At 41.5% G+C, this 19,392-nt stretch overlaps 2 protein-coding genes across 6 annotated transcripts in view; one reads left to right on the top strand and one right to left on the bottom strand.

Annotated features, from left to right (window-relative positions):
* tti1 (TELO2 interacting protein 1) overlaps positions 1–7,762 on the bottom strand; it is a 37,610-nt gene extending 29,848 nt beyond the window's left edge. For 4 of the 5 annotated variants that reach the window (XM_037771952.1, XM_037771953.1, XM_037771955.1 and 1 more), the window contains exons 1-6: positions 7,604–7,761; positions 5,138–5,877; positions 3,064–3,401; positions 2,697–2,958; positions 1,734–1,911; positions 1,236–1,528 (exon numbers count right to left, since the gene is read on the bottom strand). In XM_037771952.1, coding sequence (XP_037627880.1) covers positions 1,236–1,528; positions 1,734–1,911; positions 2,697–2,958; positions 3,064–3,401; positions 5,138–5,863 — 1,797 coding nt within the window. In that variant the 5' untranslated portion in view covers positions 5,864–5,877; positions 7,604–7,761. Of the gene's footprint in view, positions 1–1,235; positions 1,529–1,733; positions 1,912–2,696; positions 2,959–3,063; positions 3,402–5,137; positions 5,878–7,603 lie in introns of all 5 variants that reach the window. The other variant, XM_037771957.1, reaches the window with a different exon arrangement.
* A 273-nt stretch (positions 7,763–8,035) lies between these two features.
* On the top strand, positions 8,036–17,957 carry zgpat (zinc finger, CCCH-type with G patch domain). The gene is made up of 7 exons (XM_037771958.1): positions 8,036–8,188; positions 8,954–9,629; positions 10,226–10,359; positions 11,755–11,919; positions 12,150–12,257; positions 14,454–14,871; positions 17,507–17,957. Exons 2-7 carry the CDS (start codon positions 9,010–9,012, stop codon positions 17,643–17,645), a joined length of 1,584 nt encoding a protein of 527 aa, XP_037627886.1. The 5' UTR covers positions 8,036–8,188; positions 8,954–9,009; the 3' UTR covers positions 17,646–17,957.
* Positions 17,958–19,392: the final 1,435 nt, after the last annotated feature.

Below are 19,392 nucleotides of genomic sequence, written 5' to 3'. Positions count from 1 at the left end.
ATGCACCAATAGCTGAATCCAGAGTTATTTCTCTTCCTCCGTTCATGTGAGTGAGACCCAGACCGAGGCTGGAGCGCAAGCCGTGACGACGGCGTGATGTTGGGACCCCGTGACCGAGTCATGTGACCAAGCGGACGCTACTGCGCATGTCCCAGTTGCCCAAGATCCGCCAAGATACGGGTACTTTTCCAGACGGAAGTCGAGCCATTTAGGCTTCATGCGCCATTGAGCAACTCTCATAGGAATGAACGGGGTCCCGCCTCCAACGCTGTATCCAGTTCTTTTAATACATCCATGGGGACAACAGCTAAACCTGGCTGTGTCTAAAAGTACAAACACCCACCTGAAGTGACTCCTGGACTTTGTGGAGCCTTGTCGTCACCGTGAGGTTGCCAGGCAACCAGCGGAGAGTCCAGGAAGTCACTTACATTTAGATTTTTGTATGGATTGAACAAAAGAAATATAAAGTGTTAACAGGCCACATCCGCTTTGTTGGTTTGTTGAATGCCCTGACGAAGACCTACAGTGGTCGAAACCTGTTGGCTTTTTTTTAATGATTTAGCCGCTATAATACAGGCTTTTAAATATATTTCCTTCCTCGTTTGCCACTTGTTTTAATAGTTTGGAGTGCCTGGATTGCCTTCCTGCCTATCCTGATTTTTTCCCTGTTTTCCAAGAGCACTCGACACATTTGGTTTTACGGCTGAATGCACAGAACAACCAGTTATCGCTCTTTCAAAGTAAAATTCTGATTTAGGACAAAATTAGAGATGCACCGATCCGACTTTTTCAGTCCCGATACCGATAGCGATACCTGGGCTTTGAGTATCCGGTGATACGGAGGACCGATCTGATTAACAAGCTGTACGGCTCACTGTGTGGAAGTGACTGGGATCATTCTTTTATGTGTAAGGAAACATCAGGCTGGACTTAAACATTCATTTCCTAACAAATAAATATAGAGATACATTTACTGAATTGTTCGTTATTATTAAAATAATAAATCGTACACCAGCAACTTGGTAAAAAAAAAAGCAACAAATTGGTCAAAACTTAAACAGGAATTCAAATTCCAGTATATAATGCATATAGTACATAAATATAGAATTGAATTGAATTGAATAGATCGGCCCCATTGTCACGGATACTCAATCCAGCTATTTGAGTCAGTATCGGCCCAATATCCTATCCAGTACCGGCTAAGTTTACACAAAATAAACTTAAACTATCCTCACCTGCTGGTCCTGTCGGTCTCCATCTGTCTCCTCACTGACAGTGATCAAGTGCCAGTTGCTCAGACTGGTGTATTCCTCCATGACAGACACCACTGCCACTTTCAGGTCTTCCTGGGTGGCAGAGTTTCCCCGAACTTGACTCTTCAAACCCTGACCCTCTGTTGCCACGGCGATGCCTGCTGCACCCCTTACAAGCTCATTTAGCACCATGGCAGCCTGCTTTCTGTATGCGGAGGACTGCTGGTACAGATCCAGGAAGTGATCCGTCAGCAGGTAAATGTTGCCGTAGTAACCTAAAGATAGACAGAGGGAAAAGTTACATGTCGTAGTTTTGGGAGGAAAGCCGTCAAACAAAATGTCAAATGTAAACCTTTTAAGCTAGTTCGTCATATTCCTTTTAAAAAAAAGTTGACGCAGATGTAAAATACTGTTATGTATGCAGAGGGATAAGACATGTATCGTGTTATCCCTTACGTTCATATCAAACAGCACTCATACCTAATGTTCGACAGATCTCCATGAGCACAGAGAATATCTTCTCGTCTGTGAAGTAGAGGAAATGCTTCCTCTGTATGTGAGCGGTGTAGGAATCACGAGAGCCCGAGCTCGTCTCCATGGTAGCGGCGTAACTCCTTTCCTCCACAATGCGAACATCCATCACGTCCAGCTCCAGCACCTGTAAAGCCACACAGGAGGGTTTGTTGTGTTTTTAACAGTTTGTGATTTAAGATGAATTGTAACTTCCCTAGACTGTGGATTAAAGGACCAGTGTGTAACATCTCTGGGGGGATCTATTAGCAGAAATGGAATATAATATCCATAACTAGGTTTTCATTCAAGTATAATCACCTGAAACTAAGAATCGTTGGGTTTTCGTTAGCTTAGAATGAGCCCTTCACATCTACATCTCTTCACGGAGTTCGCCATGTTTCTACAGTAGCCCAGAACGGACAAACCAAACACTTGCTCTAGAAAGAGCCTTTCACATTTTTACGTTACCTGAAGGCCACCGTAGTTCTCCGAAGTGCTTGTGAAACTGCAGTAACGTGAGCGCCACAGAGTGCTAAATCGTGGTACTGCCAGCTGCCGTCTGATTTCTGTTGCTCCTAAAGTAGTGTTATTATGGTTAAGTACGACAAGTAAGACAAGTCCTTGCACTCGGTGGCTCACGTTACCGCAGTATTGCAATGGGAGGAGTGAGGGGAGGGGTATTCGGTTGGTTGCATATTGCAACCACACCACTAGATGCCGCGAAAAATATATCGCCCCCCCATCTGAGTATCTCTACCCACGGCTTGAGAACTACCTTTGCGAAGGTCCACCACATTTTTCTCGCAAGCGAATAAGAGCAGACTGGGCTTTTAAGAGAGGGGGAGTCATGATTGTTTAACTCTAACTCTGACTGATCCCCATTCAAACAGAATATGAAGTATAATCTGACACAATGGCAGCTGACATTACCTGCATCAAGGCTTTGGAAATCCTCTCGAGATGTGCAGCTGAGTTTAGCACCACAGAGACCAGCGGTCCCAGCACTTTTAAATAACCCAGGAACACGTTGAGGACAAACAGCTTCTTCTGGTCATCGGAGGTCCTCATCAGTCTGGGCAGGGAGGTGGCCAAAGAGTGGAGATTCTCTGAAAGCACGTCAGTGAAGGTCTGAGCACTGCTGCTGCTACAGCTCTGATTCCTCTGTGACACCTCCCTGAGAACAACTTCACACCTAGAGGAGAGGACAGGAGAGGGGAGAAGTTTCATTCAACATGTTGTTATCCACTAGTCTGGGCTTTAATATTATTTCTTCACAAAAGTGTCAATCAAATCAAACCTCTTTTGGACTCTGGGCTCCTCATCATTGACTGCTCCCACCAGCGCTTCCAGTAGCGGTCCCACACACTCTCCCAGTGACTGGCTACACCTGGCCAGCAGGTGGTCATCCAGCTCCACCATCTCTAGTCTGACCCTCCAGTGCTGGTGGGCCGAGGTGCAGGAGATGATCTTCTTCAGGAGCACGGACAGTTTCCCCGCCGTGCTCTTCGCCCAGTCTGGTGTCCGATGGACAATCAGCTGAGTGATTCTCCCAAGGTCCGCTGAGAGAGTCTTGCAGGGCTCACTAGGCTGAAGCTGGGCATCCTCCATGACGAGCCCCACAGTCCTGGACCAAACCTGAACGACAATAAGAGTGGAAAGAGATGATTGTGTGGCGTAAGGCTGTAACTGGCAAGAATCTGGCGATCCAATACATATTATTATACAGGGGTTATGATTCAATATCAATCTTGTGAAGGGCTCATTGCATGGATGGAATATGGTCTCAAAAAAGTAAAAAAATGCAAGTCTCCCTCAAAAATAACACTGTAGTGTTTGAACTAAATTAAAACGCTTTTATTTTACATGGCAATAACTGTTGAAAAGGACCAACGCGTTGCGACCAATATACTGTAAGTCTTCATCAGGGTCAGGTTCAATATATTAAAATGTTCTATTGTTCCTGAAGTGATATTTCATAAATATTTCTGATCATGGCTACAAACACATTATCTACAAAACGCCTTAACTTTCAATAGTTCAATATATTAAAATACTTTTTTTATATTATTATGACATATATAATATAAAAATTGTATTTTAATATATTGAACTATTGAAGGGTAAGGTCAATTTGTAGCCAGAAAAATGTGGATCAGACTATAGTTATAGATTTAGGAATTCATCATGTGTAGACCTACAGTACATAAGAAAGTATTAGGTCCGCCTTGACTTAGTAGTCACATTATATCATATTTATCTTTGTTTTAATCATTTATGTTTACCTCTCATCTCCTATTTCCTTCACTTCCATTTAATTCCCCTTTCATTTTTCCCCTCCTCTCTATTGATGATGTGTCATTTCTTTGTTTTTCGGCCAATAGGCTTGCACATTGATGGAGAACCACCTTCTCACTCTACTGATTAGTGTAACACAGGGTGTATCCCAAGTCTCTTAATTGCATCCACGTTTCCCTCACTGCGTTTTAGTCCCTCCCACCTGGGATGCATGGAGAGACGCAAGGAAACTGTGCGAGGACAGAAGAAGCGCGGAAATATGTTTTAGGAGACATGAGACATCCTTTCCTCTACAAGCAAGGTTGTAGGAGACTAAGCTTTAAAGCTAGAGTGAAGATACTGGCATCATATGAAAAGGAGGCTAAATATCGCTCCAAAGTTGCACTAAATAAGGAGGAAAAACTTTCATATCCATTTTCAAAGGGGTCCCTTGACCTCTGACCTCAAGATATGTGAAGGAAAATGGGTTCTATGGGTACCCACGAGTCTCCCCTTTACAGACATGCCCACTTTATGATAATCACATGCAGTTTTGGGGGAAGACATAGTCAAGTCAGCACACTGACACACTGACAGCTGTTGTTGCCTGTTGGGCTGCAGTTTGCCATGTTATGATTTGAGCATATTTCTATGCTAAATGCAGTACCGTTTCTGGACAATATTTGTCATTGTTTTGTGTTGTTAATTGATTTCCAATAATAAATACTGTATATACATACGTTTGTATAAAGCAGCATATTTGTCCACTCCCACGTTGATAAGAGTATTACCTGACAAACCTCCCTTTAAGGTACATTTTGAACAAATAAAAAATGAGTGATTAATTTGCAATTAATCACGATTAAATATTTGAATCGATTGACAGCCCTAGTATTAATAAATCCATGCATACTTGTGTGGAATGCCGTCAAAATACACACAGTGTAATACAGGACTGAATAAAAACCTGACAGACATCACCGGTTACACCATAAATAGCTTGTTACAAGTTATGCAGCAGTTAAAATATTTAAGCATGACTTTACTGCACTGCATCATCACACCAGGAAATATAAAGGAACACAGAGATATGGTACCTTGATGGCCCTGACTGTGACTGCATGGCCGTGTCTCAGATCTCCTGTGATGATTCTGGCTACAGCCACAGTGATCCCAGGTAAGAATGAAGCCATGGCGCTGCCTACAGCACATCTCTCCTCTGAGGACGGGACTACATGCTCCTGAGTGCAGTCACACTGCTGAGTCAAAGCCTGGAGGCACTTCAACGCTGCTGCCTGTACATCTCGAGATTTCTCCTTTTCTCCTAGAGCCAGCAGTAGTGATATGGCAGCTCCCAGTCCGGGCAGCATAACCGGTTCAAAGAGTTTGAAGACTATATCGCCATAAGCAGCATGAAGCAGTGCATCCAGGCACCTCAGCACAGCCGATTTCACCTCCTCCGATGTATCTGCAGGTTTCCCGGGATCGGTTGGAGAGCACAGGCAGAGGCAAAGCTCTGAGAGGAGGTCACGGAGGGTCTCCCAGTTCTGAACGCAAGTGTTCTCCAGGACGTGGCTCATGGCCTCAGCCACAGCCTGCACCAGTTCATCCTTCTTGGGCCCGGGGACTTTAAGGACGAAGCGAAGAGGAAAGAGGACGTACTCTTGGAGCTGCTGCAATGTGGCATCGTCAACTTCTTTTAACTGGGCGTTCAGCGTTTCCACATTGGTCACAGTGGGCGCTCGGGTGAGGAGGACACAGGCCGGGCGCAGGTAGGCAAATGCGATCTTTGGATCGCTGATCTGAGCCATGATTGGAGGCATGATAGCAGGGGTCACTTAAGGAGGGGGTGCAGAAAGAGAAATGGTAGATGTGAGAATAAGATAAAGAAAAATCAAGATGTTTCAAGTACTGTAAAAGAAACTGAAATTAATGTATTCTTAGAGCTAAAATAATTTACATTTTGACTGAGAGTAAATCTGCAGTGGTCTGTGTTGGCCAGTAACTTGTTATGATGATATTTAACTCATTTATTTTACACCACTGGCTGTTCTTAAATTTTGGAAACAAACAAATTTGACCCAGTATGATGAGTGATTTTCTGATTGAATGATATTTAAACCTGCAGTAGGCAGGACGTTTTTGGCATCATTGGGCAAAAAATCCATTATAACCTTTCATCATATTGTAAGTCAAGTGTTCTGATCGAAAATAGACTTCTGCACCTCCTCATGGCTGTGTTTTCAGGCTTTAGAAAATCTCATGACGAGAGATTTTGGCTAATCACAGGTCATTTCAGAGAGAGAGCGTTCCTATTGGCTGTTCATTCAACAGAGGCAGCTGTCAAACTCCGATCAAACTAGGCAGCGCTGATCAAATTTGAATTCATATTCTGTTACTGTAATGCCTATTTTTCGCATAAAATGTTTTCAGAAACATCTTGTAGTGTACTGTTTAGCTGTAAAATACGAGAGTTTGCTCCAGCTGGTGGGCGGTGCTTGGTATTTCCTCAACTGATCTCAACATGGCTGCCGGGTCACAAACTTTGTCATTTTACAGCTAAACAGTACACTACAATATGTTTCTGAAAACATTTGAGGTGAAAAATAGGCATTACAGTTACAGAATATTGATTCATATTTAATCAGCGCTGCCTAGTTTGACCGTCTGATCGGAGTTTGTGAGTGATTGACAGCTGCTCAGAGACTGCAAGGCATATTATTATTAACCATTTTCCCACTGTGACAAAGTTGAAACTATATTGAACCCATTTGTGCCCAAATACTATATTTAGTATGATAAGGGAAAATGCTGCAGCATTTGTTTTGATTCGTCAAAAGTCTTGAAATTTGGTATGGACATACTTTGGGCAATCATCTAAAAATACAACTTAAACATTTTAGACCACATGAAAAAACACTTTTATTAATAGTCAAAAATTAGGAAGAGCGCTAACATTGTCTCTTAACTGTTTTCCATATTAACTATATTTTACAGGGCATTTGTGTGCATATGTTTGATATTCGACGTGTTATTAGTTCATAGATGCCAATTACTTGGTTGGACTCCTTGTAGTTTCTGGGATACAGACATTTTCTTATCATACTAATGTTATATCTAGTATTTGGGCACATGGGACTATACTGTTTCTTCCCCAAATATAATAGAGTCTATTGCAAAAACAGCAGTCCTATGTGCCCAAATACTAGATATAGTATGATAAGAAAAACTCACTTTTCAGCCAAACGGTTTGACTGATTTTGAAAACTTCCCATTTGTGCTTCAGCAAGTCCAGAGAACACTTCACCCAGGGAAATAAAAACGTTGCGGGCACAAATTTTAAGGGTTAGTTAAGAAGCAGATGCATAGCAACATTATGTCTCTGATGTTTTCAATATAAATATGGTCTAAAAGCGGGCTAATGTTGAAAGGTTCACTTTTGCTCAGTGGGCAGTAACAACAGAGCAGCACTGAGTTAGTTAGCTCGCTAGCTGACAACATGCAGCATGCTGCAGAAGCTGCACTGCGGTAACGTTTCTAGCGTCAACAAACAGGTCGCCTACCTTCACATTGGTAGTGTTAAGCGGACCCGCTGCGCGGAGCAGGAAGTCCATAAAATAGGTTTTATTTTAAACATAAAAACTCTACAGTAACACACACACACTGAAGTTACTGAACTCCAGCTCGAGGTTACGTCATGATTCCGCGACGACGGCGCACGTTGGACGATTAGATTTCCGGGTTTGGCGATTTACGTTCAAAATAAAAGAGCTCTTGAAAAAGGAAAACCTTTAAAACTGTAATTAGCAATGCTTTCGTCGTAGAAATGTGTGAATCTTGTCATATCAATGAGGCATTATCGAACTGAATTTGCATTTACTTTGTAATGTCAGTAGTTAGCTGTCAGAAATGTCTAATGTCTAAAGACATTTGTTTTATTTTGAAAGAAAAGCCACCGCGGGTTCACTTCCGGTTCATGCTCCTCTGCTAGCTTGATGCCGGACCGGTTGATGTTGTTACTCTGCTGCTCCACTGTGGGAGTTTAGCTCTATTTGATTTACTTAATTTATTAACATAGCACCTCTTTTCATGGCTGTCATGTTTCCCATCGGTGCAGTGGACGTCACACAGCTCGGCTAATCACGAAGGTAATGCTGGTGTTGTTATAATCAGCTGTTAAAGTTAGCTGAAAGACGGCTAACATGTAGCTCAAACTAGCTCTGATATAAAGCTGGTTAGCCATACAGAGCTGTGTTAGATCTCTGGGCTAAATGTGTGGTACCTAATGAGATCCGGGAGCTTTATGAATCTTACGGGAAAGCTTCCATAACATGCTGTTAGTGTGCGAAGTAACGTGAGTTATTATGACAGTAAAAAGCATAAACCGTTAGCTTTGGTTCAGTGGTCACATTATTTCATAACAGTCATCTTCTCTTTTTCTGTGTCCTTTCACACTCAGTCTGCCAATTCACTGTGTCCTTATTATAAATAAATAGCCACTAAATTATTACTCAAAACGGCATTAGAAAGGACAAATTGCATATACTTAAACTGAAGTTTAAGTTAAGATAAATTGTATTCTCGTGTTATGAGGAAGAAGACACACTAAAATATATCTTATACTGTATATACTGTATATGTTCTTAATGTATATGTTCTTAATATGCCCTTGTACAAAGTATTTCATTTTATAATTGTAATGTAAATGTAATATAACTTATTATTTTAATGGAGCTTCCCAGCAAAAGGTATTTCACACCATTTTACCTGTATAACCGGCGTGACAATAAACATCTTGAATCTTGAAGAAGGTCATTCTGCAGCAGTGCAGGTCAATCGGTCCATCTACTCATTCTGCTGAGATCTCTTTATTTGATTCCACTTTAAAATCAACCATCTTCTTTTCTCCTCAGGTGTTTTGGAGGCTTAATGCTGTCCCTTCCTGCCCTGCCCTGTGCCAAGTGTCAGCATGGATGAAGAAACCCTTGAGGCGGCCATCAGTACCTATGGTGCCCAGTTGCAGCAGGTGGAGACAGCCCTGTCAGCTGGCCTGGACCCTTCCCAGCAGTCAGACCTGCTCCAACTGAAAGAGGACCTTTGTCAGCTGATAGAGCTCACAGAGTCCAGCCTGGTGTCTGTCAAAAAGAGTAATCTCTTGGCCAGCCTCGAGGACAGTCTAGGACTACAGGCGAGCACCTCAGAGGCAGCAGCTGCTGACACAAACGGTGAAAACGGCAGTCTGGACGGTGAGTTTGCTGCTTTCTACTCGACACTCGGGGATTCGTCAGGTAGTAGCTCTGACACAAGAGAGAGGGACAATGGGGAGGAAGGTGGGGAAGAGTATGGTGGCGATGAAGAGGAAGAGGAGGAAGAAGAAGAAGAAGATGCACTCAGTGGTACCAAAGTAAGAGCACCCTACCGGACAACATGGGGGACACTGGAGTATCACAATGCCATGGTGGTGGGAGCAGAACCGTCAGACGGAGAAGAGGCACAAGTAAGAGTGTTCTACGTCTACCCCACCCAGAAGTCTATGAAACCCTGTCCATTCTACCTGGAGGATAAATGTCGCTTCCTGGATAGTTGCAGGTAAAGATCCACTGTTTTGTTTTGTATTTTTACACTTGCACCTGTTTGTATTAAAGTCACTTGCCCATATCTGCTTTCTTTGTAATAGCAGATATTGTCCAGCAAGTGTCACCCATTGTCCACATGATGCAGGCTGACCATAGCTACAGAAAACAGTCAAAAGAGTGCTGTGAAATGTTGTTTTCTTTGCACCTTTTATCTAATAATGGAATTGCCAAATTAAGTGTAAACCTTTTAAACGCAGCAACAAATTGGCCAAAATCGTAAAAGAAGTTAAAAAAACAGTTTATAATGTAATTAGTACATCAACATAGAATTGAATTGAATAGATCGGCCTCATCGTCACCGATATCCGATCCAGCTATTTGAGTCAGTATCGCCCGATATCCGATCCGGTATCGGTATCAGTGCATCCCTAATTTTTTGGTAACCCGTGACTGTCTAAATGTTGTTTAGCTCTGACAAGAATACATTGCCATGGGTGTGTTTTCTAGTACAGTATGAGCTTCAATAGGCCATTTTAGTTGAATCCCTCAATTATTTACTGTCAAATCCACTTGGATCTCAGTTCTGTCTCTCTGTCCCTTTTATTGAAGGTTTTCTCACGGTGAAGTGGTGTATGTGTCGGAACTCAGAGAGTTCCTCGAGTTTGACCTCAGTAATCTTGAAGAAGGCTCGTCCTGCTTGGCTCGACACGAGGACGGCATCTGGTACCCGGCCAAAATCAAAGGTATTTCAACGATGACAGGGCCAGTTTTTGACAATGTACTCTATTTTAAAGTGAACTATACATTGTGTGACCTTGTCAAAAAATGTAATAGATTTTCTTGAAAATCTTCAGCAAGTAATCTGAATACCATTGCACAATGTAACAAAAACAACCAAGACAATGGTCAGGGTTCCTATGCAGAATGGGAAACTATGGAATTTAATTTGAGTAATTTCCAGGTCTGGATAAGTATGGAACAAAGAAAAGAGAATATGGAAAAACATTTCTGTTTCCAGACTGTTGCCCCTATTCTGTTTTCTAAAATTTAAAATTCAGAATTTCTAAAAATGAATTGATCATACAAGCAACCAAGTGTTTTTCATGGCATTTGGAGCAGCCAGTGCAGCTAAAATGTTCACTACTGTGTGAGAGAGAGCGGGCCAGAGCGAGCACGATGTCGTCAAAAGCGAGGCAAGAAGTAGTCTATGTTGTTTGACTGAACGCACACTCCTACGCAGAGCTGCCTCTACATCTGTACGTCACAGCCAGGGCCGGCACGTCCATATAGGCGAACTAGGCAATTGCCTAGGGTGGCACTTTGGCGGCGAAATGTGAGCAAATATAAGCAAAATAACAACAATAATATTACAATAAAAAGTAACCAATAGCAGTAACTGCAGGCAGACAGTACAGAGCAGAATGCTGCCTGTCAGACTGTGCCGTTTTTGTTGAAATCTGATTGGCTCAGTCATTTACATCGTGAACGTGATGAACTGTGACTAGTGTTACAGCTCACCTCAGCTTGCCTGGCCAGTCTTGTTGTGATTCAGTGCAGTGGCGACGTGCTTATACAAACTGAGGAGGTGTAATCCAGTTTGAAGTGTCTTGAAGGTCTTCAGTATCATCAGATTCTCATTATACCACAAAAGCTCTATTAGTATAAAATTACTGCCCAAAATGTTTTGGCTCGCACATTAAAGGCCTCTCCATCTGAAAGTTCCAGGATGCATTTCTGTCCCAGTCTGTCCCTGTTGTTAATAGAGGGGCGGCATAATTGTTTCTTGCCTAGAGCACTAGAAGTGCAAGATGTTTGACAGTGGAACGCGTCCAGCTTTCTGTGTAGGTCTGTGGCCACAACGAGTAAATACAAGTTTTCTGAGGGCTGGCTTAACGAATCCAAATACAAAGCCTGGTTGGTTAATTATTTTAAATGGGAAAAAGAGAGCTGGATGCAAATTTTGTGTAAAATCTTGTCATAACATCCTCCCTGAGTCATGAAGTCAAATTTGGTCTGAAATACCGAGAAGAGTGGAAATTTGAGTCTGGAAAAGTATGTGTAGGAACCCTGAATGGTAGATGAAATGTTTCCAGTTAGTTTGAATGTTTTGCTTACATGATTGTTTTCTCTAAATGTAGAAATTGATGGCGGTTTCTACACGGTGAAGTTTGACTCAGTGCTGCTGAGAGATGTTGTGGTCGAGGCCGACAGCATTATCCCGCCTTTGAGAGAAGACGACCCGCTCTCCTCTGACTCCGACCTGGACGACGCTGGATATGGAGATGATGTGGCTTTCGCAAAAGGTATCTATGGATGGATATGTGTTGCCATTCCCGTCAATCAAAACTTGAGCTAGTCTTAAAAATCACTTATACACAATAAAATGTCACTTGGGTGTGTTTTCATAGAACTGTGGAAGCAAATTATAAGCCTCCTTCAGTTAATGACCTTTTATTCCATTCATTCACATTTGAATTTGATTGAAAGTTGTAACCGACAGTTTTTAATTTGATTTTCACTTGTTACCCAACAGTTATGGACTCAGAAATGATAAGCAGCGCAAATTTTGGTGGCTGGGAGGCACATACCAGAGGCATCGGATCCAAGCTAATGCTGAAAATGGGCTACGAATATGGGAAAGGTAAGTCATAACAGCCTGTCCTGATCAAATCAGTCATTTGTGGCTTACTTAAGTTTTTTTTTTTTTTTTTTTTATACATAATTTGAGTTCACTGCACTCCTGTTTCTATCCTCTTTGTCACATGCATGCTAAAGCTTTACAACCAACATAGTGCCTCAGTTGTATTGTCATCTCCTACCCCAAAACACATGGATGCTAGATTTACCGAGTCCTTCCGTCCATGCCCTTGACCAAAGCATTGGCCTCAGAATTTGAGTCGGTCGATCCCTGGGCTCTGCGCTGTGGCTGCCAGCTGCGCCTTAATGACAAAAAAAATCAATAATATTGCAATACAAGGAGTACTCACACACTGGAATCACAGCTCCCTTTAGCCGAGTGATGTCATCATTGTCTAATCACATTCATATATGCCGGGACATCCTACCCATCCCAATAATAAAAAGGACATTGATATGGATGGATATACAAGTATGATTCAAAGCACAAACTTCCAATCAATGGATCCCAAAAGATACAGTAAAAATATCAGTCATTTCATTTAAGTAACAAGGTGGGTGCCATAGGTTGACAAGACACTAGAGGGCAACAAGAGTCATTTAAAAAGCACACCGTGTCAAATGTACCTAAAAGTATAACTCTGGCTTTAATATGTATGTTTAAAAAGAGTGTGTATTGTGTTGCAAGGCATTTGTGTTGTGCACATTCCTTTTGCACTCACCTGTTAGAGGGATAGTTCAGGTGTTTTGAAGTGGGGTTGTATGAGGTATTTATCCACAGTCAGTGTTATTACCTACAGTAGATGACGGTCAGCACGCCTCCAGTTTGGAGAAACAGACAGGAGTACTAGCACGGGAGCAAAGCAATGTACTGCTGTGGACGGGGGCAGCAGCAAAACGTATTTTAGCCACCAGAAAAAGACCCACTTCAGAGAGTCTATATATCAGTTTAAGTGTACGCCATATTTAGAATATTTTCTGACGAGGAACTGAACTGAAAGTGAAACGTAATTATACTGTTTTTGGTAATGTAGTCTTGTGGCTTCGAAGAGAGCATACTGTAGATAAGTCTCACTTTCAGTTCAGTTCCCCGTCGGAAAGGGGAAGGAAAGGGCTGTCTGACGGCAATACAGCGTACACTTAAACGGATATTGATTTTTTTTAGGGCTGTCAATATAATAATAATAGCGATAATAACGCGTTAGCGCGTATTCGTGTTAACGCAGCTAATTTCTTTAAGGCATTTACACAACTTGTGATTTTTAGGTTGTAGCAATCTCAGAGTTTAAAGCTAGAGTGAAGATACTGGTATCATATGAAACTAGAAAACATAAGGAATCCATTGGTACCAACCATGTCATACTAGCTTGTTCCAAAGGAGGTTCAATAACGCTCCAATAATAATAACTTGAGCTAAATTTTGGCGAGGAAAAACTGGCATGGCCATTTTCAAAGGGGTCCCTTGACCTCTGACCTCAAGATATGTGAATGAAAATCGGTTCTATGGGTACCCCTCGAGTTTGCGCTTTACAGACAGGCCCACTTTATTATAATTATATCTAGTTTGGGGCAAGTCATAGTCAAGTTGTTGCCTGTTGGGCTTGAGCTTGCCATGTTAAGACTTGAGAATATTTTTTATGCTAAATGCAGTACCTGTGAGGGTTTCTGGACAATATTTGTCATTGTTTTGTGTTGTTAATTGATTTCCAGTAAAAAAAAAAAAAAATATATACTGTACATACATTTCCATAAAGTAAGCATATTGGCCCAATATATACTTGACAAATCTCCCTTTAAGGTACATTTTGAACAGATAAAAATGTGCGATTAATATGCAATTAAAGTTTCACTTTCAGTTCAGTTCCCCGTCGCAAAGGGCTGTCTGACGGCAAGATAAAGCTGTGAAAATATTCTAAATTTAGCGTGCACTTAAACTGATATTGATTTTTTAGATGGGTCTTTCTTTTAGGTGGCTAAAATATGTTTTGTTGCTGGCCCCATACACAGCACTGTATTGCTTTTCTCCCGTGCTGGAACTCCTGTCTGTTTCTCCAAACTGGGGGCGTGCCGACCGCCATCTACTGTAGATAATAGGCTGACTATGGATAAAGACCTCATACAACCCCACTTCAAAACACCTGAACTATCCCTTTAAGTAAACATGTTCCTCTTCCTCACTCGTTCGCTTTTGTCTTCTCAGGCTTAGGAAAGACACAGGAGGGTCGAGTAGAGCCAGTCATGGCCGTGGTCCTACCCAAAGGTAAGTCTCTGGACCAGTGTGCCGAGCTCACCCCGAGACGCACCCGGAGCAAGGGCGCCAAAGACGGCGCACAAACAGGCCGCCCGAAGAGACGCAGAAAGCCCCGGATCGCCACCGGAGGGCGCAAAAACGTTTTTGACTTTCTCAACCACAAGCTGGGAGGCAAGAGCACCGATCCTGCCGTGGGGGGTGCTGCTGCTGCTGCGCCATCAGCAGCGACAGGGGTGGAGGCTTACAGGGGAGGGAAAAGCACCAAGAGGACTCTGAATGTGAAGGTGTTCCAGGCTGCTGAGAGGGTGTCCCAGACTGAGAGGGAGATCCAGAAACTGACTGAGTCACTGAGCAGACAGACGGGCAGGTCAGTGTTGACTTTATACGTCTATAAATCTAATCTGACTTTTGTGAAGGCTGGGAACTGAACCAAGATGGAATGGACCCAATGAATCTTTCTCCTTGGAGACTACAGACGCCATAGATATAAAACAGTAGATGCGACATTACGTCATAACTACGTCCCCCATCTTACCTGGGTATTGATTACAATTGCCACCTGTGCAGCAACTGGTTATCAGTTGTTCAGCACCTAACTGCTTTACCAAAAGGACCAAAGACACCAGAGAGGGCTGGCATCACTTTCCACTAAGGCTGTGTATTGGCAAGAATCTGGTGATACAGTACGTATCATGATACAGGGGTTATGATTCAATATATAGCGATATATTGCAATTCAGTCAGGCGATATCTTGTGATTTTTTAAAATCTAATTTGAGGAAAACTGTCATAGTATAAAGAACACACGGCCATATGCACAAAATCTGAGTTAAAAGAAGTTACTTTTTGAATGCAATCAGAACAGTGGGTTCTGCATTTGCATTTATTACAGACACTGTAACGTCCAACATCATAGCACTACTTAAAGAGGGCTCATACACTGAGAGGGTGCATATCTTTGCAAATGGAACTAGAAGTGCACTCGGAGAGCGCAGATCTCCGCCAATGCAGGTTTCATGTACGTCGCTGCCGTTAATGCACAGGCTGACCGGAGTTATTAAAAGAAATTCCCGAAGCCGGATCATGATCCGGATCACCATCGAAATCTAATGGATTGTTCATTGTGCCACACCTCACCTCTCCAAATAATTTCATTCAAATCCATCGCAGACTTTTGGAGTTATCCTTCAAACGGACAAACCAACAAACCAATGCCGGTGAAAACATAACCTCTTCCTAGGCCTTCGGTCTTGGCGGAGGTAATAATGAAAGTATTGACTTGAGTTAATCTTTGCATATAAACCATTCATTTTAAAAATCAATAGTGTTTTTCAGAATCTATACAGTATCACAAACCATAATATCGCGATATTCAATATTTTCTTACACCCTTTCTTTCCAAACGTCATTATAGAGTAGATGAGGGATTTATTTTTTACTTATGGGTCAACTAAAGCTGCAAAAAGTTAGTGAATTAGTTATTGCTGATTGCTAGCTCTCAGCAGCATTGCAGATAAATCATATCCGACAAATATTGTTTTAATGTTCGCTTCGCTAATTTATCTCACAGATAACGTTTAGTAACGTAAACGTTATAACAGTTATTATGCTAACATTTGACTGCTAAGCAGCTGATTCCATGTCAATCAAGTACTGAATCTATTTAAGATTTGTACATAAAAGATATTGCTGAATGTAGTATATTAGCCATCAGAATACCAAAGACAGTTTTTACAGATTAGGTTCAGGCAAAATTGAAAAAATAAAATCCTTTCTGTGATATAAATGCACAATTATGAGATTATCTTCATGATTGAAAGCATAATTTGTTCTCTTGGAGGTATAATAATCAAAATTCTACCAAAATCTTAGTTCTTTTTGGTTCATTTTAGACAGACACAGTTGTCTTACATCCATTATTTGGAATAAAAAAACAGAATTGGTGTATTGGTAGAAAAATATAAGGATTATGAAGACAACCCATAAGCCTCTTTCACCGTAGATTCCAATTACAGCAAGTTTAAAACTAGACCCAGGTAAGATGGCCGCCATATGGTTCCATCTTGGAACGGCAGGTCATTAGAACATCTACTGTTTTATATCTATGACGGACACATGGTGCCTTCAAATGAAACTTGTGAGCTTGTGTTTACAACATGGGAAGTGATACGGCAATATTATTGTTACTCTCGGCATCTAGAAGCCAAAGAGGCTAACAATTTAGCAAGCTAGTAAGGGGGTAACGTAATGCAGGAAATGCAAAGGCATAATGACAGAGGAAAAGGATGAGGCCGTTAGGAATATAAACATTTCGTAAAATTTGACATGTAAAATTACGAAGAATTACAATATACGACTAAAATTACAATATATTCACTTATTATGTACCGAAAAATGAACTTCCATGGCCTTTTCTGACGTTTTATTTCTCTGATTGGCTGCTTTGTTCTCACTAATGCCGCTCCCTCTCTTCATTCACTCTATAGCTCGCTTGACCATCACTGCTCTCTCTCTCTCTTTGAGCTGTGGAGGTGTGGCCAACTTTGAATGCCGTGTGTTTACAAACAGGAATCAACAACGGCTACATATTATAGAGAGGCAAAGTCCATTTCTGACGTCAACAAACACGTCACAACTCGTGAACTCTGAGCTTTTAGAAACTTTCCTCTTAAGAGGTTGTGAATACCACAAGAAGGGGTGGGAGGGGCGTTCATATGGACTCTTCTCGTGAAGACGGTAAACACGACCCCATTTGAAGGCACCAACATTAGCAATCACATACATACATATACATACCTAAATTCACAGCTATAATGTATATTAAAATATGAGAACACTAGTTGAAGCTCCCGTCAAGATGGCTTGTGGGTGTTGTGTAAAAATGTAAATAAGGTGTAAAGATTTCGAGGTTAGACACTTGTTTCCGCAGCCAGCTTCTTCTCGAAAGTGCAGCTAAAACCTCTCCCCACCTCCTAATCTATTTGTTATTTGTGTGTGCAAAGGGACGCCGCCATAGTGAAGCAGCTGGAAGAGAAGCTGTCAGCGGCCCGCCGGCTGCTGGCCCAACAGAAAGCCCAGGAGCTGTCCATCCAGCGAGAACACAGGAAGGCTGACACACACAAGAAGATGACTGAGTTTTAAGATCAGTTCCCTCCAAGACTCGAAGGATAAAGGGAAGCACTGCCTGCCTGGAATGAACTTTTGTCCCTTGCCTGTTGTCAGTTATTTGCTACACTGTTTTTTTTTTTTTTAAAGACATTTTTTAGCATTATCTCTCACTGGCATCATGGATTTGAGCTGGCGGTGATGCCCGTTTTATGCAGAATGCAGCATTTGCTGAAGATCAATTCTGTTTCTCATTTTATTTTCGAGGACCTAGCTGTTTATTTTGTGTGAACAGTTGTTTGGTTTCAAATTGTACCGTTCACAATAACTAAATTTGATTTGTGATGAGCAATTTGTCGGTGTATTTTTCTTCATCAACACTAAATACCCTGTCTTTGGAGAACCTACTGTGCATTTTTCTTTCTTTTTTAACCATACACCTTTACACAACTAAACTCCAGTGTAAAGAAATGTTTCTCCACCACTGAATTTTTAATGTGTTCCTTTGTTATACTTTTCTGGGAGAGGTTTCAATAATTCTGGCCAGAGGCTGATCCGATGGTTACTGCAGCATACCCTGACTTGGATTTCTGACTGACTTTTAAATCACATCCTGAAGAGTTGGAAGACCTTTACACAGTTTTGAAGTGAAGCCCCTCCAATCGCCCACGCCTCTTACCGGCTCATACACAGCGTCTTTGAAGCTACGACCATAACCTCTCCATTAAATAATGAATTTGGACAGCAGCTTGTCTGCGCGTAGATTGGACACACATTGTCTGTAGGCGGTGGGCGGGTTGAGTAATGAGTGACTGCGTCTACCTTGCTGCCTTCCACACTCTCAAGTAAAGTTTTTAGTCGTGAAGTTAGGTATCTGTAGATTAGATCTTAATTCTTTTTTTAAAGGTCCCATATCGTGCTCATGTTCAGGTTCATACTTGTATTTTGTGTTTCTACTAGAACATGTTTACATGCTGTAATGTAAAAAAAACAACTTTATTTTCCTCATACTGTCTGCCTGAATATACCTGTATTTACCCTCTGTCTGAAACGCTCCATTTTAGTGCATTTCAACGGAATTGTGTTGCTAGGCAACAGTTTGGGTCCATCTTTACTTCCTGTCAGGTGATGTCATTTACATACACTGCAACAGGAAATAAACTAGGACACATTTAGAATGTTTATGTTTAAAACCATGTAATGGTCTAAATATTGTATATTTGTGACATCACAAATGGACAGAAATCCTAACAGCTTGTTTCAAACGCACAATTTCTAAATACAGACTGTGTGTATTTTGCAGTATTTTGAGCGTTTTGATAGTTTAACAGTATTTATAAAGCACTTAAACCTGCTTCATAATATAAAAGACATGAAAATCTCACTTTTTACAATATGGGACCTTTAATGAGTAATTTCTAAACTGAATGTGATACAGCTAAACAGGGCAAAATTTAAAAAAAAAAACACCAAACTACTGTATTTGCTGCATATGTTTACTATGGTATAGAGAGGCAAAGTCCCACCCCTTCCATTGGACCCCATGGGACCTTATTTCGGAAAAAATATGTATGGTAGTAAAAGGTGAGACAAATATTTTGAATTGCGCCATGAATCACACATATGTTTAAAATGTAATTTTGCAAGTCAAGGAAGTCACAGTTTGTCATATCATTTAGTTTTGTGTGAAACCGCTCAGTGAACCACATCTCTCGTCTCAAACAATATACATCACCAACACTAGCTAGCTAGATAACTTAGCTATGTTCCACACACAAATGAA

This window comes from Sebastes umbrosus, chromosome 6 (genome assembly GCF_015220745.1).
Source record: "Sebastes umbrosus isolate fSebUmb1 chromosome 6, fSebUmb1.pri, whole genome shotgun sequence".
NCBI classification, from domain to species: domain Eukaryota; kingdom Metazoa; phylum Chordata; class Actinopteri; order Perciformes; family Sebastidae; genus Sebastes; species Sebastes umbrosus.
Note: the sequence above shows the minus strand (reverse complement) of the source record. Positions and strands in the feature narration are given on the sequence as shown.